At 66.3% G+C, this 19,680-nt stretch overlaps 2 protein-coding genes across 7 annotated transcripts; one reads left to right on the top strand and one right to left on the bottom strand.

The window, feature by feature from the left end:
• The first annotated feature begins 413 nt into the window (after positions 1-413).
• MAP3K6 (mitogen-activated protein kinase kinase kinase 6) lies at positions 414-9,898 on the top strand. Of its 3 annotated transcripts, none has more exons than XM_055705645.1 (28): positions 415-890; positions 1,386-1,525; positions 2,212-2,235; positions 2,656-2,843; positions 2,961-3,129; positions 3,310-3,416; positions 3,539-3,709; positions 4,039-4,151; positions 4,304-4,463; positions 4,591-4,741; positions 4,943-5,050; positions 5,119-5,168; positions 5,287-5,382; positions 5,696-5,780; positions 5,863-5,996; positions 6,075-6,202; positions 6,303-6,439; positions 6,599-6,704; positions 6,861-7,018; positions 7,125-7,305; positions 7,382-7,544; positions 7,826-7,991; positions 8,090-8,275; positions 8,413-8,518; positions 8,764-8,992; positions 9,082-9,334; positions 9,455-9,531; positions 9,640-9,898. In XM_055705645.1, the coding sequence occupies exons 1-28, from the start codon at positions 590-592 to the stop codon at positions 9,692-9,694; spliced, it is 3,942 nt and encodes a 1,313-aa protein (XP_055561620.1). In that variant the 5' UTR covers positions 415-589; the 3' UTR covers positions 9,695-9,898. The 3 variants fall into 3 exon arrangements, with proteins under 3 accessions (XP_055561621.1, XP_055561620.1, XP_055561619.1); XM_055705644.1 differs by having other exon boundaries at positions 9,657-9,898; XM_055705646.1 differs by lacking the exons at positions 8,764-8,992; positions 9,082-9,334; positions 9,455-9,531; positions 9,640-9,898 and having other exon boundaries at positions 414-890; positions 8,381-8,516.
• Positions 9,897-16,467, bottom strand: SYTL1 (synaptotagmin like 1). 4 transcript variants are annotated; one of them, XM_055705649.1, is made up of 16 exons: positions 15,907-16,467; positions 15,102-15,359; positions 13,832-14,092; positions 13,358-13,503; positions 13,168-13,279; positions 12,824-12,863; positions 12,389-12,476; positions 12,100-12,194; positions 11,615-11,740; positions 11,369-11,535; positions 11,183-11,285; positions 10,914-11,075; positions 10,763-10,841; positions 10,588-10,687; positions 10,300-10,505; positions 9,897-10,182 (listed from the first exon to the last, which is right to left on the bottom strand). In XM_055705649.1, exons 3-16 carry the CDS (start codon positions 14,041-14,043, stop codon positions 10,043-10,045), a joined length of 1,776 nt encoding a protein of 591 aa, XP_055561624.1. In that variant the 5' UTR covers positions 14,044-14,092; positions 15,102-15,359; positions 15,907-16,467; the 3' UTR covers positions 9,897-10,042. The 4 variants fall into 4 exon arrangements, with proteins under 4 accessions (XP_055561624.1, XP_055561623.1, XP_055561622.1 ...); XM_055705648.1 differs by having other exon boundaries at positions 15,102-15,151; positions 15,907-16,466; XM_055705647.1 differs by lacking the exon at positions 15,907-16,467 and having other exon boundaries at positions 15,102-15,472.
• Between the last annotated feature and the right edge of the window lie 3,213 nt (positions 16,468-19,680).

Consider the following 19,680-nt stretch of genomic DNA (forward strand, 5'->3'; position numbering starts at 1 on the left):
GCGGGGCGGAGCGGAGCCCGGTGCGGGGCAGCCCGGGAAGGAGCCGGTGAGCGGGGCGGGCCCGACCCTCCCGGTGCGAGCCGGCCCGGTAGGGGGCTTTCCCGGGGGACACGGGGCTGCCCGGAGCGGGGTCTGCCGGGGGGGCACGGGGTTGCCCGGTGCGGGGTGTCCCCGGAGGGAACGGGGCAGCCCGGCGCCGGTTCTCCCGGTAAGCAGCAGGGCTGCCGGTGCGGGGTGTCCCCGGGGGGGAACGGGGCTGCCCGGTGCGGGGTCTGCCGGGGAGGGCACGGGGCTGCCCGGTGCGGGGTATCCCTGGGGGGGACCGGGGAGGTCCAGTGGGGAGTATCCCGGTAAGCAGCAGGGCTGCTGGTGCGTGGTCTCCCGGGGGGGGACCGGGGCTGCCCGGTGTGGGGTCTCCCGGGGGGGGGCACGGGGCTGCTTGGTGCAGATTGCCCGGTACCGGCTACAGGCTCTCCCGGGGGGGGGCATTAGGGCAGCCCAGTGGAAGGTTAGGGGCTTTCCCGGTAAGGACAAGGACAGCTCGGTGTAGGGTGCGGGGCTGTCCCCGTGCTCAGCGTGAGCCCCCACCATGGACCAGCCCGCTCCAGCCACGGAGGTACCAGGGCCCCCGCCGGTCACCGGGAGCTGCTGGCAGGACCCGCTGGCGGTGGCGGGCACAGCGGGCCGCCCGGTGTGCAGGCCCCGGGGCCGAGCGAGCGGGCGGCGGGCGCTGAGCATCGTCTGCGTGCTGGGCCGGGAGCCAGCCGCGTGCCCCGCGCTGCGCAGCCTGCGTGACGCCTGCTGTCACCTGCGGGCACGCCTGCACACCCTGCCCTTCGGCACCCTGGCGCTGGGCGACACCGGCACCCTCGACCGCTTCTACAACGCAGGTGAGGATGCGACCCGCTCGGCCGGTGATGTGCCTGGCTTGGCCCCACCGTGGGGTTTCTGTCATCCTGTTTTTCCTGCCGCTCTGCCTGGTTATCCCAGTTGGCCGGGAATATCTGGGCCGAGGCTTTCCCCAGCCCTGTGCAGCTCCCGGTGGAGCTCTTCCAGCTGCGCACTTGGGTGGTTCGCTGTTTGCTTTTCTGCATTCCTCCTGTTTGCTTTCCAGGGTGGCTGGATGTTTGCCGGGATGTCTCCCTCCCTAGTGTTAAACGCGCGGGTGTGATTTTTGGAGACCGTGCTTTTCCTTTGCTCAGGGTTCAACCCCGTGCCGGTGGGCCAGCGGGTGCCCCTCACCGTGGCCTTGGGTGCTGTGATGGCAGGGCCATCCCGTCGCTTAGGGGATGCGGACCCCCAAGGCCAGGGTGGTTGGTTCCTCTGCCCCGTTAATTAGGGGTCTGGCACCGGTGCCCTGAGCATCCCTACCGTCCTGCCTGCAGATGTGGCCGTGGTGGAGCTGAGTGACTCCATCTGCCAACCCTCCCTCTTCTACCACCTGGGCGTCCGTGAGAGCTTCAATATGTCCCACAACATTCTGCTGTGCTGCCAGGCCGACCTGCCCCTCCTCCAGGCCCTGCGGGTCAGTGGGGACAGGGACAGAGACACCCCCCCCAGCCCCCTGGGTGCTGCTCTCTGGGGTGGGAATATCCCCGAGTGCCTGGAGCATCCGCACCGGCAGGAGGGGGATCTCCATCCACCCCACCCCCCCGAGCCTGGCTGAGTTCCCATGGTCTCATCCTGCTCTGGCAGAGATTTCCCTGTGCCTGGATGGGATGAGGAGGGGGTGGCTGAGGCCTCCAGTGAGTCCCAGAGTTGGGTCAGGGTGCTTCCCTGGCCCCAACCAGCTGGGAATCTGGGAACAGGCTCTTTTCCCTGGGGAAAGCTGGTTCCTTGGAAGCAAAACCCTCTGCACGGAAGGGGCCAGTGGGAGGGATTCTTGCTGCTTGGGGGGAAAAAATGGAGCTGGGAGCACATCCAAATTGTCCCCAGGCATCACCCTGACTCAGGGAGCCCCAGGCACCCGTTCAGAGACTCCTTCCCTGTGCTGGGTTTGGAGGAGAAGCCGGCTGCGTTTGCAGCCCTGCCTGGAGTGCGGGGGGGTCCGCACGCAATGCTTGTGGTGTGGGGGCAACTGGCTGCCCTCATGGCTTGGCCCTGGCATGCCTTGTTAGCCCTGGATGCTTTCCATGTAACTCCTGAAATCAGCTGATTTCCTTTGCCGGGGAATCTCATTAAATCCCTCCTCCTCCTCCTCTCTCTCCCCAGGAGGACATCTGCCAGAAGAACTCGGTGTGTCTCTTCCCCGCGCTTGCTGCCGCAGTGCTGGGGGGTTCTGAGCGCCTCTCTCCCCCTAAGCTGCCTCCCCCCGGCCTCGGAGGGTGGACATTGCAGACAGGGAGCGAGACTTCTCCCCAAGTCTGAGTTGGAGGGGGCCTCATTAGCTCAGAGCGAACGCCAGGAACAGCAACGTGAGGGGGTAACGGGTTTTGAAAGAACCAGGATTGTTCACTCTGGAGTATAATGATGGCAGTCAGGCAAAGCTGGTTTGTCTTTCCTTGCTAACGAGCTATGGCAGGTGGTTGTGTTAGCGTGGCCTGTGTGGTCCAGGCAGCATGGGCAGGCCTGAGGGGAGGGGGCTGGGCTGGGGCACAAGGAGAGGGACTCTCAGCTCGGCTGGCACAGCCGCTCACCCCTTCTCCCCTCCCTCAGGACCTCTGTGGCAGCTACACCTTCATCCCCTACGCAGTCACCCCCCAGGACAAGGTCGTCTGCTGTGACGACAGGGCCATGAAGTGCCCGACAGAGCTTTTCCAGCCCAGCTTCGAGGCGGAGGATGCCTTCACCCCGCTGGCAGCCCGGCTCGTCCAGCTGCTGGAGGGGATCCCCACCAACTCCTGGTACTGCTGCCCACTCCCCTGGCTGCGGGCAAACCCCCATGCCCACCTGGGCTGGCAGGGCTTGGCAGAGAATTGCCACCACCCCAAAAACTCCACGTCTCTGCCCCCCGTGCCCAGTGGGTATTTTCGGGAGACAATCCGGCGGGATATCCGGAGGGCACGGGAGATGTACCGGGGGGAGCAGCTGAGCCGGGAGCTGGCCCGCATCCAGCAGCGCCTGGACAGCGTGGAGCTGCTCAGCCTGGACATCGTGGTGAACCTCCTCCTCTCCTACCGCGACGTGCAGGTGAGGGCTGGGGGGTCCCGGGGACCTTATCATCACCCTGGGGAGTGCTCCACAGCCTGCCCTTGCTCGGAGGAGCTTGCAACCCCCAGGGTTTGGCCAGTCTGGGGAGAGCATCACCCCCTGGAGCTGGGCACAGGCAGCCTGGAGGCCACCGGCTCAGCCCCGCCACTGTTACCGCAGGATTACGATGCCATAGTCTCGCTGGTGGAGACTCTCCAGGCGCTGCCAACCTGCACCGTGGCCGAGCAGCACAACGTCCGCTTCCACTACGCCTTCGCCCTCAGCCAGTGAGCAGTGGGGGGGGGGCGACACACACATGCACCCCGACATCCCAGTGGCACGGAGCTGGGGGGTCAGGGACTGAGGTGCTGGCGGTGCCGTTTGCCGAGCACCGGGGGTGTGTGTGCAGGCGTAACGGTGCCGGGGACCGGGAGAAGGCTCTGTCGGTGCTGCTGCCCGTGGTGGAGCGTGGGGAGGGGGCTGCGCCTGACCTCCTCTGCTTGTGCGGCCGCATCTACAAGGACATGTTCATCAGCTCCAGCTTCACTGACACCAAGATGAGGGACCAGGCTTTGTACTGGTGAGACTGGGGACAAGGCTGGGGGCAGGGCTGGGGGCTGCCTGCCTGCCTGTGCATGCCCCCGTGTGGGGGGTTTGCAGGGGCTCGGGGGGGGGGTTCTGAGCAGCGCAGCCCCATGTTCAGCCCCCTCCAGCAGCAACGCAGAGGCAGGTGATGCTAATTCCTGCTGGGCTTTTATTTTTTTTTTTACTTCTTTGTGGTTTTCTTCTGGTTTTGGAGTGCACCCCCATCATAGGGGGCAGCTCAAGGACCCCAAGGCAGCCACGTTTGGGCTGGTGGAGGGGCGGGGCGGGCGGTGGTCGTGCCCTCCACCCAGCATCTCTGCCCAGGTACAGCAAAGCCTTCGAGGTGGAGCCGAGCCTCCACGCAGGCATCAACGCTGCCGTCCTCCTCGTTGCTGCCGGCCACCAGTTTGAAACCTCCGTGCAGCTGCAGCAGATTGGTGGGTGCCCACCCATGGGTCAGGGACAAGGACCCACCGAGGGATGGGGACCAGGAACTGGGGTCCATTGACATGGAGGCGCTCGGGGGGCAGCTGTGCCTGGGTGCAGGGTTGCCAGTAGAGAGGTGATGGGCTCCTGCTCCCGTGTCCAGGGGTGAAGCTGAGCTGCTTGCAAGGTCGCAAGGGCAGCCCGGAGGAGCTGTGCTACTACTGGGACGTGGGCTTTTGCCTTGGAGCCGGCATCTTGGCCAACGACCTCAGCAAAGTCATCCAAGCTTCTGAGAAGCTCTACAAGCTCAACGCACCGGGCTGGTATGGCATGGCACGTGCCCACCTGGGCAAGGCTGGGTCTGCGATCCCCATTGTCTGTGCCCCAGGAGGGGGTTTAGGGGGTGTTGGGGACATCTCTCTCCTCTTTCACCCCCGCATGTCCCTGCAGGTACCTGGTCTCGGTCATGGAGACCTTCCTGCTCTACAAACACTTCCAGAGGAGCCCACAGGTCCCCTCTGCCCGGCAGGAGCTGGCTGATTTCTGGCTGGGCTTCCTCCTCAAGGCATGCCAGCCCTTCGTTGCCACGCCACACTGCCCGGTGAGGGGCCCCACGGAGCTGACCCCTCCTGCCCAGACCCCCGGCCATCCCTGGGGACCACTTGGTCATCTGGGCTCACCAGGGGTTTGGGGAGGCACCAAGCAGCCCACCGGTGCCAACCCAGGTGGGAGGATGGGGATGCAGGGATGCGGGCTGGGGACCTGGTGAGTGGGCTCACCCCAAAGCCCCCCTCTGCCACAGGTCCTGGTCCTGGAGCTCAGCAAGGTCCTGCAGCCAGCCCGGCTGGCACTGCAAGGTGGCACAGAGGAGCCTGCCCTGATGCTCACCCTTGTCTGCCCCACAGAGGAGGTAGGGATGGGGATGCGGGGGATGGGGGTCCCCAGTGCCCCCCTCCTCACCTGCCCCTTCTCCTGCAGAAAGCAGCATCAAGCTGGACCTTTGCGGCCACGGCCATCCGGGGCGTCAGGTAAGTGTGTGCCAGGTGCCCTTGCTGGCAGGACCCGGGATGCCCCCATGTGCCCACAGCCCCTCTGCCCACCCCATCAGCCCCAGTGCTGACGGGGTAGGGGGTCCTTTCCCTCCAGCATCTGCAAGTGCGACGAACGGGGCTGCTTCCTCTACGTGATGCACGCAGAGGAGGATTTCCAGCTCTACTTCCCCTCCCAGCAGCACTGCCAGTGGTGAGCAGGGTGATGGGGGGCATGGGGATGCCCACATTGCTGACGGGGGCATGGGGGACCCCCAGCCACTGCCCTGGTGAGCAGGGAGGGGTGGGAGCATGCTATTTCTTCCTTACCTTAAATTTTGGGGAAAGGGGTGTCCTAGGGACCCGACTTCTGCAGCTGGGTCCCACAGAGCAGGGTGGCACAGGCCCCCCTTGTGCCACTGGTGGGGGACAGACTGGGAGGGGGAGCAGGAGCCCCTCTGTTCTGGGGGCTCGGGGGGTCTCCAGCACCCTGCTGGGGCTCAGGGCTGTTGTCCTCCCACCGGCAGGTTCTGCGACCAGATCCAGTCCCTCCTGGCCGAGCAGGCGGCGGGCAGCGAGGAGGTGCCCAGCCCCACACAGCCCATCCTGGAGGTAGGATGGGGGCACAGGGTGACATGGGGTGACATGGAGCGCTGGGTGGCAACAGGTTGCCGCCTCGCCTCTCTGCCCACAGTACAGCTATGAGTACTCGGAGGCGGGCGAGCGGGTGGTCCTGGGCAGGGGGACATATGGGGTCGTCTACGCCGGGCGCTGCCTCAGCAACCAAGTGCGCATTGCTATCAAGGAGATCCCAGAGCGGGACAGCCGGTAGGTGCCATGCCAGGGGGTCCCAGAGGGTCCCGGGGGACCGTGGGCAGCCCCTCACCCTGGTGTCCTGGCACGCAGGTTCTCACAGCCCTTGCACGAGGAGATCGCCTTGCACAAGCACCTGCGGCACAGGAACATCGTGCAGTACCTGGGCTCCATCAGCCAGGGTGGCTTCATCAAGATCTTCATGGAGGAGGTGCCAGGAGGTGGGCAGCGCTGGGATGGGATTTGGGGGTCGAAGGGGGACACGTGGCCAGATGCATGGCCTAAACAGGGATGCTGCACCCCTCTGTGCCCCCTCTCCAGGGAGTCTGTCATCCCTGCTGCGCTCCAAGTGGGGACCCCTGAAGGACAACGAACCCACCATCGTCTTCTACACCCGCCAGATCCTCGACGGGCTCAGCTACCTCCACGATAACCACATCGTGCACCGGGACATCAAGGTGAAGGGGGTGGGAAACCACCCATGCTGGGGGCACGAAGCCTGACCCCTTCATCTCAAGGAGCACTGTGGAGCCCAGAGCCCCTGGGGTGATTCCCTGCTCAAGCTCCAGGAGCTTTTTGTAGCTTGGTTTTATTTTGGGGTGCCCTTCTCGCACCAGGGAGACAATGTCCTCATCAACACGTACAGCGGGGTGCTGAAGATCTCTGACTTCGGTACCTCCAAGCGGCTGGCGGGCATCAGCCCCAGCGCCGAGACCTTCACGGGTATGGGCAGCCCGGGACTGGGGGTGGTGGGATGCCAAAGACCAGGTGATGATGGGGTCTGCATCCTGGTACCCAGCATGGGAAGGAGAACGCACCCCAGGGGGAGTTTGGGTGATGCATACGGGCTCCTCTCACCCTTCCTCATCCTCTCCCCAGGCACTCTGCAGTACATGGCCCCAGAAATCATCGACCAGGGGCCACGGGGCTATGGGAAGCCAGCAGATATCTGGTCCTTGGGCTGCACCATCATCGAGATGGCCACGGGCAAGCCCCCCTTCTACGAGCTGGGCAGCCCCCAGGCTGCGATGTTCAAGGTATCCATGGGGTTAGGCAGGGGATGGGGGGGTTCCCCAGCCCTGAAATCACCCTGCTTTGGGGTGGCCGGTCCCTTGGCAGCCCCCACGAGTGCCTCCCCTCTAGGTGGGCATGTTCAAGATGCACCCGGAGGTGCCCAAGTCCATGTCGGACGAAGCCAGAGCATTCATCCTGCGCTGCTTCCAGCCCGACCCGGCCGAGCGGGCAACAGCCGCCACGCTGCTGCAGGAGCCCTTCCTCGCCGATGCCAGGAGGGCTCGGAGCCGGCCCGTGCCCCCGGCGGGGGGTGAGTTGGGGGAGGGGCAGGAGGGGGGGTCCTGGTATGAGCTGCTGAATAACCATCTCCATCATCTCCCTGGCAGGTGACCCCCCCCACCTTGGGCAGCAGGGTGGAGATGTGGAGGGCAGCGATGGGACCAGGGGATGTTCCTCAGCCAGGCAGGATGCCCCGGTGAGGGGCACAGCGGGCAGCCCCCTCCTCCCGTGCCACCCCGGTGAGGCAGCCTCCAGCCGCAGCAACTTGGGGTAGGGCATCCCAGGCACGGGGGCGATGGAGGGACCCTGGGTGGGGGGTGGCTTTCTGCCTCCCGTGGCACCCACTCCCCCTGCCATGTCCCAGTGCTGCACCCTGCAATGCCCCCTCCTTGTGCCAGGGCATCGCCTCCCTCCCCATTACAACTTGGGGGGCTTGCAGGAGGTCCCCCATGCCCTCTGCCAAGCACAATGGCTGTGCCCACCCCAAGGCCACTATCCTAAATGCCCGAGGCTGAGGGGGGACAGTGCCAGCCCTGCCTGCCTTCCCCTAGTACTGCCCAGGGCTCAGCCAGCTCCGACCACAGCCTGCGCTCGTCCTCCCTCGAGGAGAGCGGGGACCGGTTCCTCCTGCGGAAGGACAGCAAGCGCCGGGCCACGCTGCACCGTGTCCTTGCCGCCGAGGCACCAGGCATCATCGCGGCCTTGGAGGAGAGCCAGGTGGGTGCTGGGTGCGCGGGGTGGGGGCTCTGCACAGCAGCTGGACGGAGGGTGGGCATGGTGGCAGCCCCTGAGCATCATCTCCCTCGCCCACCCAGAGCACGGCAGGGGCGAGGTTGGGCTCGGAGCATCTCGCCCAGCTGCTGAGCTGCCTGCGGAGCTACATCCAGCGCCCCAGCCAGGACCAGCTGCGCCAGGACCTCCTGGCACTGCAGACCCGGCTGCGGGCAGAGGGGCTGAGCCTCCCCCACCTCCAGGCTCCCCTCTTCGGCTTCCAGGCAGCGGTGAGTGCCTGGGCTGGCATGGTAGGGTGCCAAGCGGGTGCTGCCCTGGTGCAGGCGATCCCCCAGTGTGGGTGATACCCTGGCATGGGTGACATCCTGGTGCAGGTGATGCTCTGGCACGGCTCTGCCCCTTCCAGGTGAGACGGATCCTGCGCCGGCATCACATCAAACCCCACTGGATGTTTGCACTGGATGATGCCATGAGCCAGGCGGTGCAGGCAGCTTTCACCATGCTGGTGAGAGGTGGGTGGCACTGGGGGACAGCTGGGACATGGGTCTGGGTCCCACCACCATGGCTGGCTGGCTGAGTGGAGGAAGAGGGTGGCTGGCGCAGGGTGGGCTGGGGGACTTGCGGGGTACTGGGAAGGGGATGTTGAGGGGGGACCAGCACTGGGGAAACCTTGGCCAGGCCCAGCTCCCCATTTTATCCCTGATGCTCTGGGGTCCAGGGCACCTCTCTGTGCCCACCACCACCTCTGCCCCCACAGACCTGGGACTGAAGGCCAGCTGTGTGGCGGGGGACAGCACCAAGGACACGAGTGACAAGGATGACTCTGTGCTGCCGAGGCTGTTCATCCCCAGGAGCCAACCCCAGCAGGACAGCCCCAATTCGGGGCTCAGCACTGGCCCCACCACCCAGCCAGACCCCCTGCCCTCCCTGCAGGCACCCTCGGTGCTGGTGGCACAGCTCTGCCGTCTCCGCATGGAGACAAGCAGGTAGGGCTTTGCCAGCCCTTGTACCTCCATCTCCCCGGGTGCCAGTCCGTGCCCCCGCGGGTGCCCGTCCATGCCCTGCTCTCCCCCAGGCTGCTCCAGGAGCTGGCCAAGAAGGAGCAGGAGTGGCAGCGGTTGATGCAGCAGGCTCTTCACCCCAGGGATGAGGACACTGGGGTCCCCAGCCAGCCCCAGCGCAGGGGCGAGCACGAGGAGGTTGCCCTGGGGTGCTTCACCCCTGGGCAGGGTCACTCGCCCCCGAGCCCCTCAGCCCAGGGACAAGCCGATCCCCTTCTCCTTGAGTGGCTGCAGCAGCATGGCACGGACCCGGTCACCACGGCCACGGTGAGGCCCGCGGCCAGTTGGCACGTGGAGCTACATGGGGGCTGGGGTCGGGTCCTGCTGGCGTGAGCAGGGCAGCCCCCCCGGCATTGCCCCCCCAACACCCCCCACCACCTCCCGCAGCTCCTCTCCCACGGCTTCACCCTGCGCGACCTCCTGGGCTGTGCCACCCCTGATGACCTCTTCTACGTGGGCATCAGGTACCCCCAGCCCGCATTGTCCCTACCGGCCTGGTTGGGGGGGGCGGGTAGTGGGGGCAGTGCTGGGAGACGGGGGACACACACGGCTTAGTCCCCTCCCTCCAACAGCCCCTGCGTCCCCGCAGGCGCGGGCTGGCGTACCGCCTCTGGGCAGCCATCCTAGAGCATCGCCAGACCCTCACCCAGCGGGAAGGGGAGTGAGCCCCCACCCCAGGGCTGGGACACGGCCCAGGGGCCCCAGGCACCCAGGGGCTGGCAGGACAGCGATGGAGGGGACAGCCCCACACCAGGAGCAGCAGCTCCAGCCCCACACCAGAGGGAGAACTCGGGGTACGGTGCCCACAGCAATAAACAGCTGCCAAATGTGCCCTCCGGTGCCACTTCATTGCTGCTGAAAGAGTAGGGGGCGTGCAGACCCCAGCCCCTCACAGTGATGCTCCAGGCTCAGCTCTGTTCCCCCGAGGGTCCCACAGTCTCGCTGGCCCCGGGGGGTCCCTTGGGGGGCTGGGGGCTATGCCCGGGGGACCAAATTGGTCCTCAGGGGCAGCAACGCTTCCACCCACTGGCCGGGCTGCTGGAGCAGGCGCCCCCACACTCCCCGCTCCTCCGCCGTCGAGTCCATCCAGCCCACTGGCAGCCCGTAGCTGCTCCCTGCGGAGAGACCACCATCGTCACCCCCCCCCCAGCCACCCTGCTGCTGCCACCACCCCCCTGCAAGCTGCGGGGGGGGCACCCTGGGGTGCCCGGGGCTGCCCCCCCCCCCTTCACCTGTGCCCAGGCTGAGCCGGATGCCACCCAGCTGGCGCTTGGAAAAGGCTTCGTGGTGCCAGAGGGTGAACTCGGCGCACGCCTCGGCCAGGTCCTTGGCCTGGAAGCCGTCGTACACCATGGTGTGGTTAAAGAGGGGGTTGAGGCTCCGCTTCACCACCCGCGTCTTCTGCCGGCTTGCCTTGCTGTCATCCGGCAGCACATAGCTGGGGGTGACAGCAGGGTGAGGGGACACACACACCCCCAGCCCTTCTGGGTGCCCCCCAGGGTGCCAACCCCCCCCCTTACCACTGCACGAAAGCATCCACGGTGCCGCTCTGCAGAGGGATGAGGCTCTGAGCATCCTTCACCCAGATGTGCAGCTCGCCCGTGGGTGGCAGCCCCCCACCTGTGGGTGGGAGGGGGTCAGGGGCACCCTGCCACGCTGGACCCCCCCACCTGAGTGCCCGTGGGCACCTCTCACCTTCCGAGCCGGCAGGGATGAACTTCAATGCCAAATTGAGATTGCCCCGGCTGGCGAGGCCGTCTGAGGAGATGGGCATCTGGGGAGGATGGGGGGGTTATAGGGGGCTATGGATGGGGGGGAGGTGGGCAGGTGGGGGCTGTGAGCTCACCCGGGGCTGGAGGCTGAACCACTCGGGGCGCGTGTTGGCCCAGTCCCAGGCGCCCAGTGCGATCTCCACCTCACCCAGGAAGAGGTTCTTGCCCAGGCTGTCGTGGTGCCACACGGAGAGGTTCAGGGTCCGGCCCTGCAGGTCCCTCTTCTCCAGCTTGTACTGGTGGGGAGGGGACACAGGCAGGGTGAGGTTATCTGCCCCCACCCATCCATCCTGCCTTGAACCAAGGGGAGCCCCCAAACCCACCCCAAAGCAGAGTTAGAAACCTTGAGGGTCTCATTGAAGATAGGATCCAAGCTCCTCTTGCGCACCGTCGTCTTGCGCTTGCTGCGGTTGGACTTATCCGGCAGCAGGTACGTCTTGATGTACCTGGAGCCAAAGGATGAGGTGGGTGCAATGGGTACCACCGTGGGCATCACCCGGGCATCGCCGCTCGTGGCCGGGGCACTCACGGGTCCGACCGCTGCTTCTTGGCCTCGGCCAGCTCGCGGCACCGCAGCACGTGGACCTGCAGCTCCTTCTTGGCCGGGTCGTAGCAGAGGGAGAACTGGACGCAGCCCCGCACGGCCACGCTGCCCAGCTCGCCCTCGCTGTACAGGCTCATCAGGCTGCCGCTCAGCTGCAGGGTGGTGGGACAGGGTCAGGGGGGCTGGAAAGGTGCCCCCCCCCCCCCCCCTCAACAGCCCCCAGCCCCGTACCGTGGAGGAGCTGAGGCTGGACACAGAGGAGCTGGTGGTGCTCAGCAGGCTGCTTGGGGGCACGTGGCCATTCTGCAGGGGCACATGGCCTGGGGATACCGGATCTGTCTGGGGGGTCCCTGGGCCCTGGAGATGCAAAGCAAAGAGGGGTCAGCAACACCCGCCCCAGACCCCATCCCCGGTGTGGGCTCCTGAGGGCTCCCAGCAAGTGCCTGGTGCTGGCTTGGCACGCCTCAGACGGCCCCCCCAGCCCCCTACAACACATACACCCCCCCCATACTCCATACCGGCCTATATAGCCCCCTCCAGCTCTATGTAGCCCCCTCCAGCTCCAGCTCCCCCAATCCCATACAGCTCTACATAGCCCCCTCCAGCCCACCCCAACACCATACAGCCTCCTCCAGCCCCCCCAGTCCCATACAGCCCCCCCAGTCCCATACAGCCTTAAATAGCCCCATACAGCCCCCCCAGTCCCACCATCCCACCTGCCCAGCACTGGGGCTGATGTGCGCAGAGTCAGGCTCTTCCTCATCTTCCTCCGTGCTGGATGTGCCGAAGGGGTTCCCACCTACCGTGTCGCCTGCAATGGTGTGGTGTGGGTGGGGGGGTTCTGATGCAGTAGGGACGGGGTGGGGGGGTCCCCTCTTTTTTTGACAAGAGGAGTGAGCAGACAAGTGAGGGATGGGGGACTATGATGGGGTGCTGGGAGGAGGGGGCTAGTAATCGGTGCTGGGCGGCTCCCGATGACAGCACTGACCCCCCCATCATGGTTACCTGGCTGGGCCGGGGTGTCCTGCTCCCTTGCCGGGACATCACCCTGCTGCAGGGGCTGTGACACCAGAGCTGGGGCCGTGGGGCTGCCCTGCGAGGTGGCACATAGGGGAACGGGTGAAAAGGGGCACCCTGGGCACCCTCACCTGCTCCCCTCAGTCCAGCCCCCTGGGTCCCTGGGGACAGGGTGGGGGACAGTCATCCCATGGGACATCGGTCCCCACACCACAAGGTTCAGGATCATGCTTTGTAAGACCAGGCACAAGGCTGGCCCCAACAGCAGCACCCTCCTGGGGAGCTACCGTAGCTCTGGGGCCATGGCAGTCAGGGTGACCCAGGCTGCAGGGCGCTCCCCCACTGGCTGAGCCCATCACCCGGGCATCGGGTACCGGCTGCAGGCTCTGCCCTGCCGGCTCAACCCCAACACCAGGCACCGACCTGGGGCTCTGCAGCCGCCTGCGCCTCCTCGGTAGGGGGACTGCGAGAAGAGACAATAATTAGTTTCTCTCGACAAGGAATTAGGCTAACGAGCACTTTCTGCCCCCCACCCCTGCAGCTATTTACGGAGCTGGGGGCCCGCAGGGCTGCAGAACCCCCTGGCTGGTGGATGGGCAGACACCGGGACGGTGCAGCTCTGGCGGTGTCACCCCCTGCACTGTGGGCTCTGCTCTGACTCCCCCACCTGACTCCTGCTGGGCGCCCCAGGACCATGCCACCCCCAGTGGGGTACTGGTAAGAGATGCCACCTGTGGGATGGGATGGGATGGAAGCCCCCCCCTCACCTCTCCTTCAGCTCTGCCACACCGTCCTCATCCTCATCCTCCCTTTCCGTCAGCGGCTCGCTGATGGCCTCCAGCTCGCCCAGGCTGGGGCCACACTCCAGGTCCCCCACTCCTGGGGACATCGGGGACCTCAGCAGGCTGAGCCCTGGCCCCTGGTGTCCCCCGCCCCGTGTCCCTGTCCCTCACCTACCCCGGGGCCGCCTCCTGCGGCGGATGGAGGCGCGGACAAGGTCGGAGCCCAGGTGGTGCCGGTGGCGCTGGGCACGGGCATCGCAGAACCAGTCCCCGGTGAGGGTCCTCAGCTGCACCGGGTCCGACACCGACTTGCGGAGCTTGCTGGTGGTGGGAGGGCGGCGTTGGCTCCCCCACCCCAGTGCTGCCACCGACCCCTTTGCCACTGCTCCATCACCCTTCCCAAGTGGATGATGGAGCCACCACGACTGGTCCCGGGGACACCAGCCACCATCTCCCACAGGGCTTGAGACCCCCAAGGCTGGTGTCACCCACCATGGGGCTTCACCCTGGCCGGGCTCAATGGATGCCCCATTCCCAGGGGAAAGGAGATCTCCCAGCCTGGCTGCTCTGTCCCCAAGGGTGATGGACCCCAAGCTGGCTGCTCTTGGGGGGTTCATGCTGTCCCCAAGAGGGGACACCCCCACCTCACCTGATGCGCCCCTCCTCGCGGCGGCGGAGCTGCCAGTCACGGCGCAGCACCTCGGCGATGGCACACCTCTCCTCCTCCGTCAGGAAGCTCAGGTCCAGCAGTGCCTCAGCCCCCAGCTCCAGTGCCATGGCGGGCCCAGGTGGGTGGCAAGAAGTGGGGGGCTGTGGCCGGGGTGGCTTAGGGTGCCGGGCATGCACCAGCGATGCCAGCATCTGGAGAGGGACCTTGGGGTCGCTTTGGGGTGGAAATCATCCTGACCCTCTGCAAAGAGACGGAGTGGAAGCTCAGCATGCACCCATACACACCTATTGCACCCCAAAACACCCCCAGGACCCCCAACGGGGACAAATCGAGGGGTGGGATGATGCCAAGGGCACCAAGGGAAGGGGCACAGGCAAGCCCGCGGGCAGGCTGGGGGAAGCACTGCCGCTCCTCCCGCTGCCGGCCCCATGCCAGGGCCAGCCCTGCCCGCTGCCGGGATCCTGCCCGCAGCCCGTGTTTGCAAAGGGTGTTTGCTCAGGGCCAGCTCAGCCCCTGCCCGCTTTCCCACGGCCTGCGCGGCTGCCACGGCACCAAGGCAGGTGGCAAAAGGGGGCTCGGCTGCCCCCCTGACGGGCTAAGACCAAACCAGGCTGAGACCATCCTCAGCTCATCACAGCTCCCAGGGTGGGGGGTGCAGCGGGGGTTCTTGCCCCACTGCCCGGCGTTGCCTCACTGCTGCCCTTCCTGGCCCTGGCACGGAGGAAGCTCTGTCCGGCCTGAGATGCCAAGGGCAGGAAATTGCAGCAGCGGTGGGGCAGGATCGGTGCTGCCTCCCCCAGCCCCCCACCGACCCCGGTGCCCCCCCCCCCGGGATGTGAGCACCGGCACTGCTGCATCCTGGCACAGCTGTGGGGCTCCCACCTCCACCGTGGGGCTCGGACACCAGTGGTCCTGTCCCCAGTCCCGAATGTGACCCTGTCCCTGCCCCCGGGTGCCCCTGTCCCCAGCCCTGGGGGGTGTCTGGTCTCAGGCATCCCCCAGAGCTGAGGATCCCAGCACAGGATCTGAGCACACCAGGGACGTTGGGTGGGCTGGATGCCAACCCCACCACAGACCCCGCTGTGAGCCAGCACTGGGGACCCCCCACATCACACACCAGGGACCCCCCACACTACCTGGAACACCCCCAGCACCCCACTCCCCATGCTTAACATGGGGAGCCTGTGACACCCACCAGCACCCAGCCAGGCTGCACCAGGGCTGGCTGGGGGTCTCGGGGGGCACTTACCAGCTGTCACCGGAGCTGGGACGATGCTGCCACTGCCTCCTCGCCGCAGCCTGCTCGTATCCTGTTTACTGGTGGCACACGGGGGTGTCCCCCCACCCCGGAACAGAGCCAGCACCCACAAAGGTCACCCAGGTCTGGCCCGGGTGCTGCCGTGGTCCCCCAGCCCCCGCGGGGACCCCCACAGGTGGGCACAGCAGGGCAGTAAACAAGCACCCACGCCGCTGTGCAGAGGGGTGCTGGGCACCCGGCCCCCCCACCCTGTATGGGAGACCAGTCAAACCAGTTAAACCTCCCCAGTAAGCCGCAGCTAGGGAGGGTGCACGTCCCCCGTTTTTGTTTGCAAGCAGCCCACCGCGACGGAGGGGGGTGATGCATGGTTTGAAACACATCCCCCTCCTCCCCCCTGCCCCCCAAATGCACCCAGGCTCGCCCCCCACCCCCAGGCCCCTGGGGACCGGCAGACCCCAGCTGCTTCCACCGCAGCCCAGGGTTGCGCCCCCCCAGTGCCCCCCAGCTCCCTCCCAGCACCAGGGGCCATCACCGTGGCTTCAGACCCCATCCTGCCCCACTGTCCCAGCCAGGCCTCTGGCACAGCATGGGGACAATAGGAGCCACCACAGAAATTTGTGTCCCTGAGCCCCCATCCCGCCCCTCCTCAGTGGGGAGCAGAGTGGGAGGGGGGCTGCAGCCCCCCCAAAGCAGGGCGAGAAGCCAGACCCCCACCCCGCTCACCCCGGAGTGCTGGTGCCCCCCCACCGTCGGGCAAGCAGTGGGGTCAGCCCCTCAGCCCCACGGCCACCCTTACCTGCCCAGGACTGCACGTGGGGGTCACAGTGGCTCGTGTCCCAGCACCCCACGGGGACCCTGGGGAAGGTGGGTGGCCCCCAGTCCCCACCCTCGGCAGGGTGCTGGTGGCCTGGAGCTGAGTCAACCGCAGCCGAGCAAGCACCTCCTCGCCCCGGCAGCACGAAAGCAGGGACTGGAGCCAGCAGCACCTGCCGGACGGGACTGAACTGGGCTGAACTGGGCTGAACTGGGAGGCGTCAAGCAGTCTGAGAAGGGGTGGTGCAGAGGGGAAGCACCCCAAGGTAGGGGGACCCCCTCCAAGGCTGGTGGAGTCTCAGAGCACGGGAATGGGGTGGGAGACCCCCAGCCTCACCCAGGGGTTCCTTGGGGGGCACGTGGGGCAGGATGTGGCCGCGGGGTGCCTTATGCGGAGCAGCTCTGGGGGAGCTCCTGGGCTGCACTGGGGGGAACTGGTCTTTGCTGGGCGTGGGGGCAGCAGTAAAACCCTGCAGCCCCCACCTCCTACCCCCATCCAAAAGTCCCGTGTGGGGCAGCACAGGGTCCTGGGGCTTTGCAGCACCCCCATCCCACAGGGTGTCACCAGCCCCATGGCTCCCATCCCGGGGGACAGCCCCAGCCCCCCAGCCTCACCGCACGGCCACCCCCAGCCCCACATTCCCTAGCCCTTGGCCACCCCCAGCCCCGCAGCTCCCATCCTGTCCAGCACAATCCCATCTTATTCCAAAGGGCCGGGGCTCCCAACCACCCAGGACAAACCTGGGTGCTCAGCACCGTGCCGGATCAGGCCAGCAACGCCTGGCAGTGGTAAAACCCAGCACCCAGGGCAGGAGCATCCTTCCCCGGCACAGCAGGGGCTTGTGCCTCAGTTTCCCTCGATCACAAGGGGAAGGTGGCTGGCTGGGGGGGGGGGGCTGTCAGGCTCCCCACCAGGCTCCTGCCATCACCCCGCCAGCTTTACAGCGAGACGGCAGCGCAGCTGGGGGAGGAATTGCAGCAGGGTGCAGCAGCCTGGCAGCACACGCTGAGCACAGGACCACAAGAAAAGGGGATTATTTTTAGTGTGGTTTCTAAGGAAATGAGACTTTAGCAACGGCTCTGTCTGTCTGTCGGCCACCCGCCCCTTCCTCCCCTCGCAGGGTGCTCGCTGCTTGGCTCTGGTGGGGAGAGGGCCCCAGATGCTCTGTGGGTGCTCTGGAGATGCAATGAGTGCGGCCAGGTCTCTGCAGGGGTGAGGGGTGGTGGCTCAGGGACTGGCGTGTCCCCACAGGGGTGCTTATGGGCTCATGGCTCAGCTCCGGGTCACCCCAGGTGGGCACCAAGTCCTTTCTGTGCATCCTGGACCCTTTGTACCAGCACCAGAATGTTTATCGGCTGGGACAGGAAAGGACGTGGCAGGATCCGTCCCCTGCTCGTGGATCTCTGGTGATGGATGGATGGGTTGTACCTGACCCCCCAGCGATGGGCTTGCAGTGCCCCTCCTTGGGCCACGGGCAGGCAGCTCAGGGCACACCCTGCCAGAGCCCAACCGGGGGCTGGAGGTGTGGGGGAGCAGTGGGTCACATCCTGCGGGGTGCGTCCCCACACCATCCCTGGTGACCCAGAGGTGCAGTGAGGGAGCGCCCACAGAGCAGAGCCTCCCTCTGCCCCAGGTGGCCGGAGGAGGCTTCATCAGCCCAGTGACACCCTGGCCACCAGCACAAGGCACTGGGCCAGCCCTTGGGGACAGATTTCCTTGCAGAGACCCCGGGGTGAGCCCGGCAGCCGCAATGGCCCGCAGCCCAGCTCCACCGCCTCCCGGAGCAGCACCCATGGGAGCAAACACCCCTGCCCCTGGGTGCTGGGTGCTGGCAGCACCCCGGCGGGTGCGCAGAACTGGTTCTGCCTCATTTCTGCGCTGGGTGTTTGGGCACCGCCAGGGCCAGCCCCAACCAGCGCTGGCAGCGGGGAGGGAGCAGGGGCAAGGAGCAAGTCCCATCCCACTCCCCAGCTCTGTTCCCACATCACCCCCAGACTTGTTCTTCGGGTCCAGCCAGGCTCTCCTGGGGGGAAACTGAGGCAGGGAGCACGTGCTGGGGCAGCATCTCGCCCACCAGTGGGCTTGCGGGTGGGGAGTGGGGCAGCACCCACAGCGGCACCGCCCTGGCTGTGTGAGCAGTGGGACCACCGGGCGAGCACACCCAGGGTGGTCCATGGGGCTGGGGGCATCAAGGGAAACCGGGGATTTTAAGGCTCCTGTGGGAGCTGAGCTCCACGGCCACCAGCTGCCACCTCAGAGGGATGGGGGCCCTGGGGTGGCCCCTAGCCCACATCCCCCCAGCCAGGGGGTGCTGGGGGCAGAAGGCCAGGCCAGGTGGGGGTCCCTCTCCCAGGGACTCTGGAGGGGAGGGCAGGGCTTCCTCCTGACACCTGGAGCCAACACAGGTGGCAGAGGCAGGAGATGCCGAATCCCCCCCCCCAGGCACCCCTGTCGCAGCACTATCCAAACTCACCGGCTGCAGCAAGGCTTTTACCATCCCATCCCAGTTAGCTTCCATAAGCAGTTCCCACACCTTGTCCCGGCACAACCACCGGTCCCCCACAAGGTTTCACAAGCTCATCACCCTGTCCGGGCTGTTTCTCCATCCTCTCCACGCCAGCCCACCCTGCTTCTTGCCTCTGCTGCACCCAGATTCTCCCTTCTCCAGGCTCCTCTTCCAGCCGGCCTCTCCTCACCCAGGCCCCTTTCTTCTCCCAGGGCCTCTCCATGTCCCCCCTGCACCCGGGGCACTCTCTCCTCCCTCCACTTCTCCCAGGTCTCTCTCCACCCAGTGCTCCTCTTCCATCCCCTCAGAGCTATTTAACTACTTAGCAGGAACCAGCCACAGCTGCACCTCATCCACACCAGCCCGCCCCCCCCCCCCCCCCCAGCCAGCCCACCGCTGTATGTTATCAATGGTCATTAACCTGCCCTCATTCCTCTATAATTCCTCTGCACACACCCCCAGAGCCTCCCCCAGCCCCAAATCCCCCTTTCTCTTTCTGCCCTTGCTTTTACACCGCCATGTCCCCCCCAGTGAGGGGTCTTCTGGCACCAGCCCCTTCCCAGGGACTCAGCTCCCAGTGCCCTCTGCCCTCCCAGTGCCTTGGACGTGCCACTCCAGTGCTCCCAGGCACACGGGGACGGAGCCCAGCTCCTCTTTTTAATTTTTAATCCCTGCAGTAGAGCAGGGACCTTGTGGCATTTCCACCTTGGCCTCTGGCTGGGAACGATGTACGAGGCCTGTCTGGGAAGATGTGGGCATCAAGAGCCCCCAGAGCTGGGTCTTGCGCCCCCTTCCCCTCCCCTGCCTGGGAAACACGGGACGATGGGGTGGCTGAGGATGAGGAGGGTCCTGCAGCCCTGGGGGCACCACAGCCCAGAGGCAGCAGGGCCGCAGGCAGCCCAGCCACAGGCGCTGGCGTTTTCAAAAGCTCCCACCCGTGCAAATGCTCAAGCGCAGTGTGATATTGCCCCCCAGGGAGCCCTTTGATCCCCCCACTCCTAAGGGGATGAGAAACGGGGCCCCTTCCCCTCTGGCCAGCTGCAGCAAAGCGACCTCACTTCAAAGGTGGCTCCACGCCAGCCTCCAGCGGTGGCACAGCCAGCAATGGGGCATCTGCTCCCCCCCACCCTGGGGAGGTTGGAGACCCCCAGCCCCACTCCCCACGCTGAAGAAGCCCCCACACCGTGGCTGCTGGGGTGGATCGGTCACACTCAGCCTTCCTGGGCAAGGGCAGAGGAGCGGGAGGCAGC

This window comes from Falco cherrug, chromosome 3, assembly GCF_023634085.1.
Source record: "Falco cherrug isolate bFalChe1 chromosome 3, bFalChe1.pri, whole genome shotgun sequence".
Lineage (NCBI taxonomy): Eukaryota > Metazoa > Chordata > Aves > Falconiformes > Falconidae > Falco > Falco cherrug.

What these genes read in the sequence shown, in the direction of transcription:
- MAP3K6 (XM_055705644.1), top strand. Translation starts at nt 590, where the DNA reads ATGGACCAGCCCGCTCCAGCCACGGAGGTACCAGGGCCCCCGCCGGTC. An exon ending in GGGATCCCCACCAACTCCTG is followed by an intron (nt 2,844 to 2,960) that starts GTACTGCTGCCC and finishes CCCCGTGCCCAG; the next exon opens with TGGGTATTTTCGGGAGACAA. An exon ending in ACGGCCATCCGGGGCGTCAG is followed by an intron (nt 5,169 to 5,286) that starts GTAAGTGTGTGC and finishes CTTTCCCTCCAG; the next exon opens with CATCTGCAAGTGCGACGAAC.
- SYTL1 (XM_055705649.1), bottom strand. Translation starts at nt 14,043, where the DNA reads ATGCTGGCATCGCTGGTGCATGCCCGGCACCCTAAGCCACCCCGGCCA. An exon ending in GGTTCAGCCTCCAGCCCCGG is followed by an intron (nt 10,842 to 10,913) that starts GTGAGCTCACAG and finishes CATCCTCCCCAG; the next exon opens with ATGCCCATCTCCTCAGACGG. An exon ending in CATCCCTGCCGGCTCGGAAG is followed by an intron (nt 10,688 to 10,762) that starts GTGAGAGGTGCC and finishes TCCCACCCACAG; the next exon opens with GTGGGGGGCTGCCACCCACG.